The 19,150-nt window shown below is 32.6% G+C and overlaps 1 protein-coding gene across 3 annotated transcripts; it reads right to left on the reverse strand.

Annotated features, from left to right (window-relative positions):
- Window positions 1-13,706: 13,706 nt before the first annotated feature.
- On the reverse strand, window positions 13,707-19,150 carry LOC148601710 (uncharacterized). 3 transcript variants are annotated; one of them, XM_088556242.1, is made up of 4 exons: window positions 17,707-18,128; window positions 16,668-16,841; window positions 14,954-15,508; window positions 13,707-13,970 (listed from the first exon to the last, which is right to left on the reverse strand). In XM_088556242.1, exons 2-4 carry the CDS (start codon window positions 16,728-16,730, stop codon window positions 13,932-13,934), a joined length of 657 nt encoding a protein of 218 aa, XP_088412368.1. In that variant the 5' UTR covers window positions 16,731-16,841; window positions 17,707-18,128; the 3' UTR covers window positions 13,707-13,931. The 3 variants fall into 3 exon arrangements, with proteins under 3 accessions (XP_088412368.1, XP_088412370.1, XP_088412369.1); XM_088556244.1 differs by lacking the exons at window positions 16,668-16,841; window positions 17,707-18,128 and adding an exon at window positions 19,070-19,150; XM_088556243.1 differs by lacking the exon at window positions 16,668-16,841.

Raw genomic sequence — 19,150 nt, forward strand, 5'->3', positions numbered from 1 at the left:
GTGATTTTCATGTGAAGTTTACTTAACTTGAAATTCGTGTGAAAAAGTTCATATCAAATCAAATAGAAGCTCGGTTCATATGAATTTCACATGATCTCCGTCACAATTTGTACCTGCTAATTTTTTGTGAAAATCAAGTGCGCTCATTTTGCAGTTGTAGAGCGAGTGCAGATCCAGTTTGGCAGTTTGGGGAAGAAAAAATTGACTATTTGAATACTAGTTGAAATTCAGTGTACATTGTTCACGACAGCCAATTGATTATCCTATTTATTATATAGATTTTCTTCATAATTTACCGATATTTTCAATATGAATTTTGAATTCTCTGATTGGCTCATTGATATCAGAGTTGTGACGTTTTGGCGGAAGTAAGTTCGAGAGTGAAATTACAGAATTAATTTCACAGTGTGGATAACCATTTGCTTATTTGAAAAAAAACTTGAGGAATGAGACAGGCTAAGTCAAAATCAACTGAATTGTCAAATACAGAAAATGTTTTTAATAACATTTTTATGTCCTTAACCAGAATTTTGCTTCCGACCCCTATGTTCCATTTTTAGTATAGGCAGCCATATCTTTTCACGGATTAAAAATCACAACAGTCATTTTTAGCACAAAACAATAAAGAACAGATATGCTTATTTCATTAAATGATTTTAAATGGTTTTAATTAGGGAATAAGTTCTACATGTGAAAACAAAAACTGTTTCAGGGGCCATAACTCTTACATCAATCGACGAATGATTTTGAAAATTTTGGCATAGGTCCGTCTCATGAACCTGAACGATATTATCCCCTGCTAGAATTTCGCTACAGGCTATGTATTTTTTTAGTTATTTCCAAGAACTGCCATGTGAGCCCTACATTCCTTTTTTAGTAACGGCAGCCAGGTTTTTTATGGATCAAAAATCCCAACAGTCATTTTGTGTCGGATACCCTACGATACAAATATGCAAAATTTCTTTGAATTCAGTACAATGGTTTTAGAGGAGAAGATTTTCAAAGTTCCACATGCGAAAAATTGCCCCAAAAACTGTTTCAAGGGTCAAGGGTGACGAATCGTTTATAAAATTTCGGCATAGGTCCGTCTTGTGATGCTGAACAATTATACCCGTGCCAGAAATTTGTTAAAGGCAACGGTTTTTGTGTAAGAGATCTAGCTCCCACAGCTGCCTTTAGACCCCTATATTCTAGTTAAGTAACGGCGGTCATGTTTTGCCAATCAAAAATCCCGAAGGTCATTTTATGTGAAATACCCTGAGGAATAAATATGCCAACTTGCATTGAATTCTGTACAATGGTTCTTGTGAAGAAGATTTTCAAAGTTGTACATGCGAAAAATGGATTGAGAAAAAACTGTTTCAGGGGACGTAAGACCTACATTAAATGACGAATCGTCTTGAAAATTTCGGTAAAGGTCCGTCTTATGATGCTGAACAATAATACACGTGCCAGACATTTGCAAAAGGCAATGGTTTTTGAGTTGTTTGCAAAAAATTTCATTCAGACCCCTTTATTATATTTCAGACATGGCGGCCATGTTTTTTTCACGGATCAAAGATTCCAACGATCATTTGTTTTGCAGAATACCGTAAGTCGGTCTAGTAGTTTGAAAGATTTTTTAAAATTATCCACGACGAAGACGACGACGGACGCCAAGGCTTTGCATAAGCTCACTTTGCTTTTGGCCAGGTTAGCTAATAATAGTAAAAAAATACCTGTAAACCTTGTTGTTAAAGTGGTTATAACTTGCGTATGCTGAGAGACCGCCATACCCAATACTAGCTGATATGAGAACTTGTGTCGCCGCGTCCCACCAAACCTGTATTGGAAGATGAATGCTCTTTCATTCATTTTACCACAGATAATTGAGCCTTACTAAAACAAATTTTAACGACCAAAACCATCGCGAAAACAAATTCAATTTTTTTAACAAGCGAATTAGTATGTAAAAATAACAACAATAATATTTGAGGAATGACTGAAATATTGTTTTCGTTCTATAAAGAAATAACCTCACGTGTTACAAATACGTGGTGAACAAAGAATATCCTATTTTCAAGTGTGCACAACGGCCATTGAGGTTATCTCAAAAAGACCGAAAAATACAACCGTCATTCGTTGTAATTTATTTTTAGTATCAAAATTCAAGGAGGAAATCATTAAAAAATGATGACGTCACGGTCACATTACAAATGATGGACAATTATCCAAACAGAAAGTGTGTTACTTCTGAAATTAAAATATTGATATATGGATTGTTTGCTTTTGCCTACCAGATATACTGTATTTCATTGCTGTTTTTATTTTTTTATGTTTTGTTTTATGTAAACCACATCAATGCATAGAACTCTTTGTACCCAGGAAAAATGCAACATATGTTTTCATTTGTTTATAAAACATTTGAAAAACATACGTTAGGACCACTATGAAAAACGTATGAAAACAGATGTTTAGGACTAATAAATTAATTCAAGAAATAAGGTAAATAAAAATTAATTCTCCCATATATAAATTAACGTATGAAAAAGGTATGGTTTTCCTTGAATAATCACAGTTTTTGTTGGTATTGATCGGTTTGATGAAGATTTCTTTTTATGGCTAAAAATCAAACCAATTCTCGTTTAATTTATTTTTTTTATAAAGTGTATGGTATATGAAACATAACTTAAGATAAAAAGACAAATTGATATGTATAAGCAACCTTGCCATGAATATGTACAAATTCAAAAATATCGATCGGAAAAATATTGCAAATTTGATATACTTCACACGTATTTAAACTGTGATCAGCAAATATTCAGTAAGTTTAATATTCAATTGTGAAATGAAATTTACATTACCTGTGGTGTCAAAAGAGATTGCCATTTTGGTATAAAGTAAAATTTGAGGCCGTCGGTATCACCAGGTAGCGTAACACCTTTTATCATAAAAGCCAGAAGAACAATGTATAGGAAACTTGCAGTAAAATATACTATCTAAATACAAAAAAAAAACAATCAATAGGAAGCTATATTCCCCATTAACTTGCAAGTACATTTTTTTTCCTAAAAAGTAGAAACATGCTGGTAAAGTATAGGCATACATATCGAATAACCATAGTAAAACACATCTTATGATAGAATTTTCAATGTTTAAGTGAAAGTTTTTGTATGAATCAGGTAAAAGTGGAAAAAAATCAGAACCATTTATGTTAAAAACCCACCAATCTGACAACATAATTTCACTCAAGAACGCGTTCTCTATTCGAAAACAGCATTATTTGATTTCTTCTTCACTGTATTTGCCTAGAAATTTTTCAATGGAATGTAAGAGTAATCAGGAGAACCAAGGTTATAGCGGTAATTAAAGAGTAATCAAGGGAACCAAGGTTATAGCGGTAATCAAAGAGTAATCAAGGGAACCAAGGTTATAGCGGTGATCAAAAAGTAATCAAGGGAACCAAGGTTATAGCGGTAATCAAAAGAATGTAATCCAGGGACAAAGACCAGACATGGAAAACAGACACACACAACAAAGAATATAAAGCAACCAAAATCATACACACAAAGTAACAAAAGAAAACGAGCAACTTGGACTCCAACAAAACCTGGGAGCATGGACCAGGTGCACCGGCAGGGTAAGCGTCCTCTGCTTTTCTAGAAAATGAGGATTTGACAGAGTTAACTGCCCTTGAAATAGTCATTTTAGTGCAATTCAATGAAATTATGAATCGATTTACGGAAATGATGTAGAAAATCTTATTATTTTTTTCTTGATTCTGATATACGGATTAAACTTACAAAAAAACATGTTTAACCAACTACTCGATTCTTATTTTGAGATTGAATTGTAAATTGTATTACACAGTAATGACTTCATCAGCTTACACAATTAATTTTAAAACATACAACTTAGCAATTTGAAGAATATTTATGGTTTATTTTACCTTGCCCGAAACTTTAATCCCCCAGGCTAAACATAGAAATATGCAAATGCATGCAAAAAATAGTCCAACGAGCAAATCTATTTTTACATCGCCCATATCATCAATACCATCAGTCAACCCAAGAACTTTTATTCTTAAATAAAGTACGAAAATAATTTAAACAATAACAAAAATAATCATTAACTGGATTATGAATATAAAATATAAGTTCATCTGGACAAAGATACAATATAAGATACTTTGTAACTATTTTTTAAGCTGTTTAACAATGTATATGTTTTCAGACTTCATGCATTAATAAAGAAGGACAGTTTAGGCATACCTCCAAAACTCTTCAGTGGATGTGACTTTATTGTTGTTTGTATTCTCTAAAATTGATGCTGAGGAATTAAGAAGCGATCATTGTTTGGTTTTGGCTGGCTAACGACGCATTTGACACAAGAGATATGTTGTAGTGATTCAATATACGTCCAGTTGATTCATAACAATCAAATGTGTTCCAAGTGTTGTTACATGAAGTCCATGGCAATGTGAATGAATAGTGCATGTAGATAAATATCCAAGATACCATTACATTGAAAAAGACATGTAGGAACTGATCATCACAACTCCATATCCAACACCTGAAAAATTATGTGTCGTTAATATAAGTTTGTCTTAATGATTTGTGTTCACAAAATAAAACTTGTATGACTCACTAGAATAGAAAAAAAACTAATAATTGTTCTATACAGGATAAGTTCGTCTGATGAGACCGTCCTCTAATATTAAATTTACATCTATATTATAAAACATATGTAAACTGTAATGGAACGAAGTTGAATTTATAGATAAATTCAAAAAATCTCATAGTCATTATGTTTCCCCTCGTGTCCCTCTTTTCACTTTTTACGTTTCTTGTCGGTAATTAGTGAGACCGGTATTACTTATAATCGGCGTCACATAAATAACATACTGTTAAAATTTGAATAAAAATATTTTCTACGACTTTATTGACACCTACCTCGTTTAAATTGTCATAAATGACTTGCTCATTCGTTTAGCCAAGCGGCTTCTCCCTAAACATTGAATCGTTAAATTCCGATCAGATTTTAATTCTCGGTGCCAATATTTACATTGTAAAAAGTCGGCCATGTTTACAGTGATCGGGTGGCTAGGAGATGTTGTTTACGTTTAAATGGTTTGTCCAAAAACCGAAGAACCCAGAATGCATTTCGGCGTTATTTCGGATATCTCGGATTTATTTTAAGCGAACAACGTACAATACCGAGAAGTTGATCAAGCAGACGATTGTCACCGGAGTTCGACGGGAACTTACGAACTTCGTTTGTAAATAAATCGTCCCGTAGAAACCAACATGGCGGATATAAGTATGGGTTTTTCCCATAAGGATTTGTTACGCATGATTTAAGCTAATAAGCGACTCGTTGGTACTAACACGTCATGCATATATGCGAACTATCTTCATATTAAATAAAAGAGAGACAACTCTAGCGGTAAGTCCCGACGGTTTAAAAAGTAGAGCTTCAATTCGAAAATGTGTTGTATGTGACGTCGAGTATAGTGTTCATATTTCGGACTTTATGGCTAAAGCCAGAAAGGCCTACTCTTTTGGCATGTCGGAAATGAAAAAAAAGAATCTGAGTTAGAAAAATCTTTGAAGACCCTTTAATAAACACTTTTTAGAAAAGAAGGTACGAAAATACCGAACTTTGTATGGGAAGCTCCGAAAGATATGATTTTCTGTCATACTGAAATCAGGCTCTCAGTTCTTTCAAGCTATGGCATTGTTTCGCATTAAATACCGTTATGAGGACTTTCTCCTCTACAAACACATCCGTAACGGCTTTAAAATTGATAACTTAATCATTATTCCTGACATTAAAGGTATCACCTATATTTCGCTTATTCCTAATATCCTTTTCACTAGTTAATCTTTAATTACTAATCACTCGGCGATTATGGTTTTTCTCTCTGCTTTGCTTATGTAACTATACCTGTCTCCGCGTTCAACTGGAAACCCTATTTTTGATTTTGCCCTGATTAAATTCAAGTCCTTCATAATGACCTGACCGACATATACAGAACACCAATATCCTATCCTATCAGCGAGCTATAAAAACAGTTGCATGTATGATCCAAGTTAATTTTTTTGCAAGTCAGGAACATCTGTATAAACAGGACATTTGACGCTTCTCTTACTATTACGACTGACTACTAGGACAAGGATATGATTAAAATCGACATGCCAAGTGTTCTCCGATCGCCACCATAACATGACTGACCAATATCCAAATAGAAATAAAGAAGCAATGAATACAAGTAAGAAATGTAGATAGCCATAATACGGGTATTTAATCTGTTTATCAGTTTTATTTCACCTTAGATCTTAAAGAAACCAGAAACCCCTTCAGATCAATTCATCAATAGACATTTTATTCATTTTATTGCAGTCATTCCATATAGATTTATCCTTACGTATTTTCAAGATCCACTAAAACACATATTAATTTCTTTTTTTTTTTTTTTGTTTTCTAAAAGCATTGACTCTTACATGTAGTTGTCATGGAAATTGGCTCAGTAAAAATCAATTCAATCAAGGGGAGATCAACTAAATTCCATGCATTTGATTATACTACTGACTGTAAGATTGTGAATTGGCCATCATACTCAATTTTATGCTTATAATAAAAAATTATGATTTAGGTTTATTCAGTTAATCCTCTTCCAGAAAGTTGAAAATGTAATCATAAATAATACATATACTGTTTGTCCTGGAACTTTTTTAACATAAAGTAAGGAGGTTGACCTGGGGTAAGGGGCATAACTCTTAAAATTAGTGATATATTTGTATTATATTCAATTTTACCTAAGCCTTTCAAGCTTTCATTTGAAACAGAATGAAATCAATCCAAGTCACTTTGATGCTTACATGAGATTGATATAAAGATCCTGAACACAAACGTTTCAATGATTTTAAAGAGTTGTGTACCTTATCTTAGGTCTACCTCCTTAATAAAACTTGCACTCATTGACAGTATATAACGGAATTTACGAATTTATATACGATTGGTACTTTGTGTATAGAAACCTCGGTGGTGGTGGACAAAAAGCCCATGATTGTATTTACTAGCCTTGTTGGTAGATTTGTCTTAATTGAATTACAGGCGCGGATCCAAGGACAGGCGTGCCGGACGTACACCCCCTTAGAAAAAAAATCGCCACAAGTTTCACCCCATAATATTTTTGCCTTGCTTTGCATGACATTTAATTCAATTAACGCCCCCCCCCACTCAAATCCTGGATCCGCCCCTTAATTATACTCAAAGAGCACAATCCACGAACATTTCAGTTAGACACATAATGTGGTGTTGGTGACCAATTTAAAAAAAAATCAATTCAGAACGGTCAGATGAATAGAAAAGACGTCAGACATGAGACGACAGACGACGAGATATTAAAAAGAGTTGGAGGGGTCAGCCTAAAATGACTAAAAAAATAGAACTCATAAGAAGTGAACATGTAAGAAGGAACTAGTCAAGCGCGGAAACGAGTATATGGGCGATTGTATAAAATTTAAAATCTACGAACGTCAATGAGCTTATGAAAACAAATGCGTTTTTACATAATTTGGCATGAATGTTCCTCATTTAGAAGTATCACCCGTGTAAACTGTAATTATTGGGTGAAATTCCTTCGGCAGCAAAAAGGACACTTAGCAAAAAGAAATTTAAACTTTCCATCATCAAATTTATCACCAAACTTATCATGAAAATACGTATAAAATTATAGAAAGTTTAAATCTTCTAATAGGTAATTTAATCAGGTAATGGCCATTTAATCAATGGCAGATCAATTACCTTGATTACTATTTAAATTGGCCATTATCCAGATTTCCCATAACCAATGTTATGCTTATGATAAAATATATAAATATTCATATACATTTATTCGATTAACCTATTTGCAATCAGTTGAAACATGTACCACAAATAATACATAAAATGTTTGTTCCAGAAGTTTTTTTTTTAATTAATCAAACTATTGTTTTCACTGACAGACCTGTATAACGAAATTTTCAATTTTATCTTTTTTGGTATTTTTGTATTTAGAAATCGGGGGTATATGCAACTGCTTGTGGACTCAAGATCGCAGATTGTATTCATTAACTTTGTAGAAAGACTTGTCTTAATTAAATTATATCAAAGATTATTTACTTACATTTGCAACATTTCAAAATTTATAACACCTAAAACTCTGAGGCTTCATTTCTTGTATGGTACATGGTATGACTTCTCGATTCTGGTTTTGATTCCGGATTTGATTCCCTATGTTGATCATGTTGGTTTTGATTCCGGATTTGGCTTCCTATTCCGTCATTTTGTTTTAATTCCGGATTTGGCTTCCTATTCCATCATTTTGGTTTTAATTCCGGATATGGCTTCCTATTCCATCATTTTGGTTTTAATTCCGGATATGGCTTCCTATTCCATCATTTTGTTTTAATTCCGGATATGGCTTCCTATTCCATCATTTTGTTTTAATTCCGGATATGGCTTCCTATTCCATCATTTTGTTTTAATTTCGGATTTGGCTTCCTATTCCATCATTTTGTTTTAATTTCGGATTTGGCTTCCTATTCCATCATTTTGTTTTAATTCCGGATTTGGCTTCCTATTCCATCATTTTGGTTTTAATTCCGGATATGGCTTCCTATTCCATCATTTTGTTTTAATTCCGGATTTGGCTTCCTATTCCATTATTTTGGTTTTGATTACTTATTGAATAAACTTTTATTTATCTTAATTAATGTTGTACCAATCTGTATTTAGTATTCTTACCTTTAAGTAGTGGACATATAGCCCACACATTAATGGGACTCCTTCCCGAGAACTGGCTCACACTATATTGAAGTAAGTACATTGGATAAGCCCCTATTCCCAGGATTACAGCATAGGCAATCAGAAATGCGCCTTAAAAACACAATTTAAGATACTAAACGTATATTAGGTAATATTACAAAGTGTGAATCTCATCAAAAAACAATTTTACAAGGATCATGCAATTTGTCAAATATGTACACTATTTTCTTTTATGTCTATTAAAGTAATTAAATTAGTACTATTCATCAAAATAAAACAAAAGAATACTAGTATAGAAGTCGTCAAAACTTCGATGCAAAATTATTAATGTTTTTAATAGTGATACTATACCCCCGCTGTTTTTAAAACAGGTAAGGAAACCTCCAAATATTTCCTATTCTAACACAATATCCTGCAGAAGATAATATAAAATCCGGTTTTCCAGTCCAGTGTTCCCGTTCACTAATATCTTTGGGAACGTCTTCATCGACATCGTGTTCTTGTTTGAGATTTGATTTCATTTGCAGAGGCATGGTTGGATCGTATTTGGTGTCTGTAATATTCCCTATCGCATGATTATCATATATCATAAACTCTTGTAAAACGGTCAATATTTAGGCCATCAAATCATTTCATATTAATATATTTTAGTGTTTCAATGTCTTTGCAACCAATCAATACGCAACTGTTCAACATTTTACTTTGTTTGTCGTTTCTTTTTTCTCTCACAAACTGAAATGTTTTTAGTGTTAACATTTAAAATTCATTGAGGTACAACATTATCCCATCCCTCCTTTAATTTGAAAATGAAGTGTATTTTCATAAAGTTCGTTATTTTATATTTAGCATTAGGGTATTGAAAAGTACATTTTGGTTGCATTTCTTAACAGCAATAACGAGACCTATCATCAGCAATATTTATGTTAACAATTTAGTAATATTAAACACTATTCTCTGTAAGATCAGACAATGGGTGAGAATCATGGTTGACAAAAAACACCTTTCCATGAAATCTTATTCACAATGTTATCTTAAATGCAGAATTGACATTCTTTTCTTTTAAAAGAGTAATCAAGGAAACCAAGGTTATATCGGTAATCAAAAGAATGTAATCCAAGGACAAAGACCTGACATTGAAAACAGGCATACACAACAAAGAACATAAAGTAACTAAAATCATACATCAAAATTAACAAAAACAAACGAGCAACTCGGACTCCACTAAAAGTGTCAGTAATTTGACGTAAAAATTATATGAAACGAATTGTAATTTCATCATCAAAAGGAAATAACTCAACATCCCCTGTCAGTCTATTATAATTATTTTGAAATTGTCATCTAACACTTCTAAGACGAGCAAACTGTCAATTCGTCTCTTATAGATCTAATATATCATAAACTTGATGCCCATATTGTCAAGTTCATGTGATTTTCTTAATCGATCTTTTTTTCAATTATGCCTGATTCTTTCAGAATTGAATAATTAAGTCTAGAATTATATATGCATTCAAACTACAACTATTCGGACAAGATGTTCCCTTCTGGAATTCTACACAATAATTTTCCACGCAAATGTATGTAGTGTTTTCCTTCAAAAAAGAGAGGACAATTAGGTTAATATCTATGGAATGACTCGATCTAATAGATGGTGGCTTCGTATTCGTACTTACCAAACCGCTTACAAGAGGAAACAACTGGTACTGATTTTATTCACATCAATGCCTGTTGCATATTTAATTTGCAGCATTGTTATTCGCGATATTTGTTTCGGTACCATTAAAAATGAAACATTATCAATACTGCATACTTCCTGATCTCACTTTTTGCCAGTAGTTTTTCAAGTGCTAAAATCATATTTTTGAAAAGAAGCTCGGAGTAAGACCAATAGCTTTGATAAAAATTCTTGGTTTCATACTTGTTTTGGCGCGCAGTTTCGCTATCGTTCCTCAAATTGTAATCTAAATATTCACGTCAGTTTATTTTTTGCGTCTTAGTGCGAAAAAAGCGAAAACCGCTGCAAAAATTTCACTCTTTACAGTCTCTTTGAATTTCATAAAGAGCGATGAGAAACAAAGAAATTGAATTTCATTTTTAAAGATGATAGTTACAAACGAAAAAAATTTAAAAATCGATGCAATATCAGCAAACCAAAATCTGAAAGGTTTCGGGGAAAGAGTAATCAAGGGAACCAAGATTATAGCGGTAATCAAAAGAATGTAATCCAGGGACAAAGACCAGACATGGAAAACAGACATACATAACAAAGAAAATAAAGTAACTAATATCATACATACAAAATAACAAAAGCAAATGAGCAACTCGGACTCCACTAAAAACTGGGTGCAGCGGTAGGGTAAGCGTATTCTGCTTTTCTAGAAACACCCGCCGTGTTGCTCATAAAAAGTCAAGTCCGGTGTAGAAAAACGAGGAAAGGTAAACTTTGACCCGTTGAATAAATCAGTTTTCATGGTGCAGATGGATACACCATAACGATCCATGAGTTCATGACGACCATAAAAATTCTGTAGTGATGACTTCAATCTTGTAGCAACAGAGATCTAGCGCGATACAAAAAGTCTGCGTAGTTTCGGCAAGCTCTGGCATGACGTATGAGTTGTGATATGAATACTCAATACGCAGGTGCTGAAGGGATGTTGCCACAGATGAAAGGAAAGTTGACAACTCTGAATGAAAAGTCATCACCTTTGTCGTAAAGTTTGGTCAATAGTTTTCTTTTACCATCGATTTCTAAGTGTAGGTCAAGATATGAGGCTGACTTCACACTGACTGTAGTATCCTTTATCTCAAGTTGTTTGGGGTAGATGCGATGTATCAGATCCTCAAACTAGGATTGTTTAAAGATAATACGTCATCTGTATAGCGGAAACTGAGATTAAAAGATATAGCCAAACGATATTCTTTCTTTCGGATCAGATCAGCTATAAAGTCAGCCTCATAAGAGTGAAAGAACAGATCAGCAAGTAAAGGAGCACAATTTGTTCCCATTGGAATGCCGACCCTTTGTTGAAAAACACGTCCACCACACCGGACAAATATGTTGTCGATTAAAAATTCCAGCATTTTGTAACATCTTCTTTTGTATATTTGGAAGATGCTTTGGAATTATTTCCTACAGAGTATAAGGAATCTCTACCAAGAACTATATATTTGTATCTTGGTGTACCATCTTTTTTTGGAAAAACAACGATGTATATGTTTTTAAGTCGGGATTGTAACTGAGTATGGGGAATAGAAGTACACAGTGTTGAAAAATCATAGGTTTTAATACCATTGTATTCTGATAATAGACTTAAACTGATTGTCTCCAAATGATCATTCGAATTTTTCAGGATCCACATTGAATTAATACCACTACGGGAGTAACAAGTGTTGTGGTAGGACTGCAGACCCTCTTTGACAGTTGTGAGTATAGAAGTTAAAGGTTTTGAAAGAGGTTTGGTGGTATATTTTGTAAATCCAGCTATGAAATGTTGTTTGTATGGATTCTTGTGGAGTTAAGGAATCCAGTACAAAGACGGTAAATCAAAATCATCGTCCTTGGTAGAGAGACCAAAAGAGAATAGCACAGATTCATGGTTTTCCGCAATTTGGATCAGATCAGGTATAAAGTCAGACTCTGTAAGAGTGGTGGAATAGGTTAACGAGTATCGGAGCACAATTTGCTCCCATCGCAATGCTGACCGTTTTAAGAATAAAAACGCGTCCCCCGCACTGGACAAATATGTTGTCGATAAAAAATTTCAGCATTTCAGATTTTTTTTATAACATCTTTTTCGGTATACTTGGAAGATGATTTGGAATCGTAGTATAAAGTACTGAGTATCTGTGTCTAGGTGTACTTCTATTTTGGAGCAACAACGACTTATAATATTTTTAGTCGGGATTTTATGGGGAATGGTAAAAATATAGGTGTTGATGATGCGTCATTCCGATAATAATGTAGCTTTGAAGGTCTTCGGAAGATCCTTCGAATACTTCAAGATCCACACCGAATTGATACCACTTCGCGAGTAATACGTGAAAAGACTGAAGACCATCTTAGCTGTGAGTATGGAAGTTAACAGTTTCCAATGAGGTGTGTAGTACATTTTGCACTAAGGAATTTTGAAAGGAATGAATTGCAGACGAGTGTATATTTTTAAAGTTATCCAACGATTTTTTTTTCGTTCATTGACAATTTTATTTTTGTTGCAGCGAAACTTCCCTGTTCAGGCTGTTTCTGCATTCGGTTTGGCTAATAACTATCACTAGGGATCATCTGAAGTACATACATATTGGTGTTAAGCACACTCTTTGCGGGCTATAAAAATGCAGCTGTGAGAAATAGTGGAGACAGGGAACACTGCATTCGTGCACTGTATGACGCTATTAAAGTCGATACCTCTGAAAGTTATATAGCATCCATTTTCGTAAATATTACGATGTATGCTTAAGAATCCATATACGCCTCAAGGTATTGCCTAAGTATTACAGAGAGTATATTAAGTATAAAACTAAATTTATTCGTAGTATTGGTCAATTTTCAATTAATTGATCTAAGGACTTTACTAAAATTTGTTTTAAGTATTATTATTACCGTTGTTTAAAATGGTACGGAAAAATTATTTAGGCAGGTTAAATTTCGTTGTTACTTTCTTTTTGGTACGCGTTATATATTTTCAAGAAACTTAAAAAAAATGAGGAATCATGTTTGCATTTATTCCCATGTTAATATGTTTTTGTTTATTTTTGTTTATTTTTTTATTTATTTATTTATTTATTTTTTGTTTTGCTTTGTTTTGATTTTGTTTTGTTTATGTGATGTAGATAGGTTTTGACTGTACTATATTAATGCATGATTCACAATTTGTCTGGTTAATTTTTGTGTTGAAGTATTAAAGAAAATGATTAAGTAATTAGTATCCATGCTTTTTTTGCAGATTGACATAGAAAGAAAACACAATCATTTTTCATAGTGAGGGAAACAGTTTAAGTCCCACACAAACTTTGAAAATTAAACACATAATAAAGATAAAAGTGAAAGGTACATTTTTGCAGAACTATTTCATATCAGCCGTGAATTGCAAGAACTTTTTGTGGTCAAATTGTAATGACCGAGCGGGTGTCCGATCAAATATCTGTTACATTCGGATATGTCCAGCTGAACCATCTCCCACAGCCTACAACAACAAAAAAAATGAAATAATAGAAGCCCCTTGCTTTTTTTAATTGCTTATTTATGTACGCTGTACATAACATATCATTATTTACATAAAAAAGGTGCTCTCCAGTTGAAATATATAATATATATTAAAGGAGGTAGGCCTAGTTAAGGAACACAACTCTAATAAATCATTGGAACATTTGTATTCACAATGTTACATCAATCTCATGTAAGCATTAAAGTAACTTAGACTGATTTCATTCTGTTTCAAAGAAAACTTGAAAGATTTTGGTAATATTGAATATGGTACAAACATATCACTGATTTCAGGAGTTATTTCCCTTACCCTAGATCTGCCTCCTTAAAAGAAAATGTTAAGTACGGAAGAACTTTTGGATAAAAGTACAATAAATCTAAAGAACAAAGAAAGGATTCGTTTTAATATAGATTAAATTTTGTAAAATAGGAAAAGCTTCTTCGTTTTACACCTAAATACGCCTTTTTAGTTGAAACTTGGGCAGAAAAAAATCTCCACCTTACAAACAATGCACAGTGTGTTTATTGTAATAAATAAATGTTTTTCTCGTTTAGTTTTTGAAGACTTATTTTTTAAAAATGTACACATATTTTATCATTTGTGTGAAGTCTTATTTTCGATTCATATTCAATTCAAAAATAAGTTCTGGCAATTTCAATTTTTTTGCCAAACTGTAGGATATCTAGATCTTGAACTTTTTTGTACTTTTTCATAATATGAAAAAGATGTCAAGATGATCTTTGAATATTTAAAAAAAGAAAACGCTTTTTATATACACGCCAATTAGGTTTATAGTATTAAACAGATACTTCTATTAGATCATTAAAAATGTATAAATTTGTTTACTATGTTTAGATTAAAATATATAAAGAGTTTGTAACTACTTTTCCCAAAAAAAATAAATACAAACAAAAGGAAATACTTTTTCATCCTTAAAACACGACTTTTACGCAATCTTTTACCTCATATTCTTTGCTGTTTTTCATTGAAACGCCTGAGTTGTCTTTTTGTTTCAATGTTCGTTTTTTGCCACTTCCCTTATATCTTGTTTTTCCAGCTTTTTGTTGTTTTCGTATAAGCTTCCTTCCTGTGGGTTTCTTGCTTTCCATTATCGTTTTTCCCGAGGGGTTTCTTCTTAAATGTTTTCTGTTCTTTGCTGTGATTTTTGAGTCATCTCTTGGATCAGTTTCCTCGCTTTTCACGTGATCCTCCATCTCTGAATCATTAACATCTTTTGGGGGTTCACCGTAATCTTTTTTGTTGTCAAAACTAAGTTCGTGAACATTCATGTTTGGAGGTGTTTTACTATTTTCGCTTTCTTTTGGAACTACTGAATCTTGCATTACATGATCATCTGCGTTTTCATATTGGTTTCCATTTCTATCTTTATAACTTTCAAAGCCCTTTTCATCAATGGATTCTAGGCTTGCACTCTGTTCAAGAAATAAGCTGGTTACAAGTTGTAAGCATACAATTAACGTCATCAATGCTCTAAAAATGGAAATTGTGGCCTCCATCTGAAAAGTAAAATATAATAAAAAATCGGAGAAAAAGGTTAAGATTTTTTTCTTAAATTATTGGATTAATTGTTGATTGTAATACTTCATAGAAAAAGTAGGCGTCTCCCATCATCTTGTGCATAAACCGTCACTTACAGAAAAGTAAAAGTGTATAAGTCGAAAGTGTGTTTGGGAACAGGTGCTTCTGTATTGTTAGCTCAACTTCTTTTTTACAAAACATGAGAAGTTTCTTCAGAAGCCCTAGTCTTTATATGCAAAGATGATGACAAAACCTAAACATAACCTTAACATGGGTCAAAAGCTTATATATATATTGTGTAAAGCATGGTACATTTAAGATTGATTTACCAGTCGAGAAAAATATTCCGAAAAGAGTAATCAAAGGAAACAAGATTCTGACGGAAATCAAAAGAATGCAATCTAGGGACAATGGCAAGGCAAAGAAAACAGACACACACAACAAAGAACATAACATTTCCAAAACAATACATACATTGTACAAAGTTTCAAAAGTAAATGAGCAACTCGGACTCAACTAAAAGCTTGGAGCATGGACCAGGTGCACCGGTAAGGTAAGCGTCCTCTGCCTTTTTAGAAACACCCGCCGAGTTGCTCATAAAAAGTCAAGTCCAAGGCAGAAAAAACAGACAAGGAAAACTATGACACCTTGAACAAATCCGTTTTCTGCCTGCAAGAAATAATCATGCATAAATATATGTATCTACCACAAAATAAACAGCATTCATCATCCAGAATACTTTCCACATATAGGCACTAATATATGGTACATCCATAAAACTGACAATGAATCTTTAACAATATCATGTGTATCATTTAGGGGGAGATAATTTCTTAAGAATGTATTATAGAAATATAGCAGATTTTGATTTACATGAACAAGCTGCACAACGTGTCTCTCCCACTGACAACTTACTAAACTTCTTTATAATTAAAATATCATGCCAATATCTCTCTGAGAAGAGAGATTCACTTTTAATTTCCATAACATGACACACATGTACATGTACATTTATGTAATACTGTTTGACAGTTTTACTTCCAAACATACATGTACATATATATATATATAACTGTTACTTTAACATGTATGTGCATATATGCAATATATAAATTTCAAACACATAACATTTTGTACATTTGTATTTTTAACAAGGTTGGTAATGTTTTGCAAAGCGGTTTGTTTCAAATTTCCCATCATAAGTTTCAGAATTCAAAGTCTGGATTTATCCATTCTGTTCTTTTTCAAATGGAGGCTCTTAGCGTTCCAACCCTTTCTGTTCCCTCAAACTCTCCTAGAAGACTCATTTGCCTGCAATAGAAATGGACAAGCTCATTATTTTACATGTTTGTTTAAAAACTAAATTTCTCTATATATCGGCATCTGTTAAATTTTAAGCAATACCCTTAAATAAATAAATTATATTACTCAGAATTTCAATGACTACTAGGAATCGCCGTTACATGTATGTGCATGTACAAGTATAACAAGTATGAAACCTCATGAACATTTATTATGTGATAAAGGAAATGATAGACGGAGAACTGCAATGCTTCAATCACCTTCTTGCATTTTATCACACTTGTAATTCAGACTCATTTCCTAGTGAATAACATGTTTAAGATAATTAAAATCATTAAGGATTTAATTCATTTCAAAAAAAAAATAAAATAATATGGACATTAATGGACATTTATATGTCCAACGTATCTACTTGTAAATTTGTATCTACAACAATGAAAGTGAAAACAAAACAAAAAAAATACAATAAACAAGCAAATAAAACCCCAAAAAGCATTTGATTGTGAATACGGGTCAACTCTTTACAGAAAAATAAACATACATGCACTGTCACATTTTATAAGCAATTCCGTATATAAATATCATAGTTATCCAGCATTTTACCGACAAAGTAATTTTTATGAATATGTTTTGATAATTTTTGTCTTATTTTCAAGAAACCAAAGCAGGGAACAAGCTTTGCAAGGGCCCGACAGCCAATACTACTGAAAATTGTATTGGCCCCTAAAAGGAAAAACATCTTTTATGAATCAGTTTTAAAATACATTTACAAATGCAAAATATATGGTCGGTATTTTTCAGTGTTTGCTGTAGGTGATATTTAATCCTTTTTGGCCATTGGGCGGCAAAATCAGAACAACAAAAATTGTCTTACCTGTTTTTATTGAATCTATTACTGGCGTTATAGTTTCCGTGATTCTGTCCACATTTATCAATACACCATTTAGGTCTATCCTTCACACACATATATCACAACATTAAAAAAATGTTGTGCAGTGCTCTCTCAGGGCCTTATAAGCATTGCTATAATTCATGCTAAATAACAGTCTGCGTTGGGCTCGGAGCTAAATGTTTGAATGGTTAAGCAGTGTTTCATAACAAACCACAATCTCCATTATTCCAGCATTACCACCCATAATTACGTCGATATTTGTTCGTGATAAAGTTAGATACAGATCCATCCGATGTAAAGATACTCAGGTACGAGTATATAATCATTTTTAACTCGTGTAAGTTTTATTATTTCGTAGATTATGTACATTTTTAAAACAAACAAACAAACGAAGAACAGAATGTAGGGGATGGGAACATCTAATTTTCCATTGACCAAGTCGGACCACAGTAATCTCGTCCCAAATTGCTTTTATATAAAATGTTGTTTTCCAACTTGTATTTAAATGATATACGGTGTTTCTCTGATTTGAATCTTTTAGTTGACTCGCTTTAATGTACATATTGTATAAAGATTGGCAGGGGGCATATATAACATATGAAAAAAACTGCTTAACAAATTTCGCGAATTTTCTTGAAAAATACCTCTTTTTTTCAAGTGCATAAAAAGTTATGAAAATGTAAAAATTCCAACTCGACATTTAACAAAAACATGTAGGTATTTAAAGCAACACTGATCTTTTAAAAGTAACTATAGTTGATTTTAAGCGTTACTTCGGCTATGAAATACTTCCAAGTTACCCATATCAAAACAGAAGAAGAAACCCCTACAATATTCATTAACTTGGCAGCGTGCCAATTTTCAAAATTAACTATGAAACTGACTTTTTTTAACTTAAAAGGGCCTTGTTTTTACACTTTTTCAAAATTATATTGTATTTAACATTCTAACACTTTCATTTTTTAACAATGAAAATAGTCTAAATTTAATGATAAAAAATGGTGAAAAATAAAAAAAAAATATGTAAATACTAAAAAATGACAGTTACTACAAATAGAACAATATTTGACAAGAATAATTAGCATTTTTGGGAATCTTAACTTAATACCTTCCAACCCCAACACAAATTTTCTGTCAATGCAAAATGACTTTTGACCAAAAAAATGAGATTTTGCATGATTTTCTCAAAGACAGCCTCTTAAGATATAAACAGAAATTAAGGTAAATAAAAATGTGTCCAAATGTTTTATCCCTATATGCACCTTTAAAGCGATTCTTTCTCATTCCAACAACTGTTTAATTTTATGATTATTCAAAAATATATATTTGCCAAACAGATACATACCTTTTAGTGTATCGGTATCGACGACGTTATAGTATCGATTGTTCTCTTGCCGTTATATATACTTCCCAAAGTAACACCCTT

This window comes from Perna viridis, chromosome 12 (genome assembly GCF_037379345.1).
Source record: "Perna viridis isolate PV_CMFRI_1.1 ecotype Kerala chromosome 12, ASM3737934v1, whole genome shotgun sequence".
In the NCBI taxonomy this organism is placed as follows: Eukaryota; Metazoa; Mollusca; class Bivalvia; order Mytilida; family Mytilidae; genus Perna; species Perna viridis.

Excerpts from the sequence above, each read along its gene's own strand:
- LOC148601710 (XM_088556242.1), bottom strand. The coding sequence starts at position 16,730 with ATGATGGGAAATTTGAAACAAACCGCTTTGCAAAACATTACCAACCTT. Across the intron at positions 15,509-16,667 it reads ACCTTGTTAAAAATACAAAT|ATGGAGGCCACAATTTCCAT; the intron begins GTACAAAATGTT and ends TTTACTTTTCAG. Across the intron at positions 13,971-14,953 it reads AAAACAGCAAAGAATATGAG|GCTGTGGGAGATGGTTCAGC; the intron begins GTAAAAGATTGC and ends TTGTTGTTGTAG.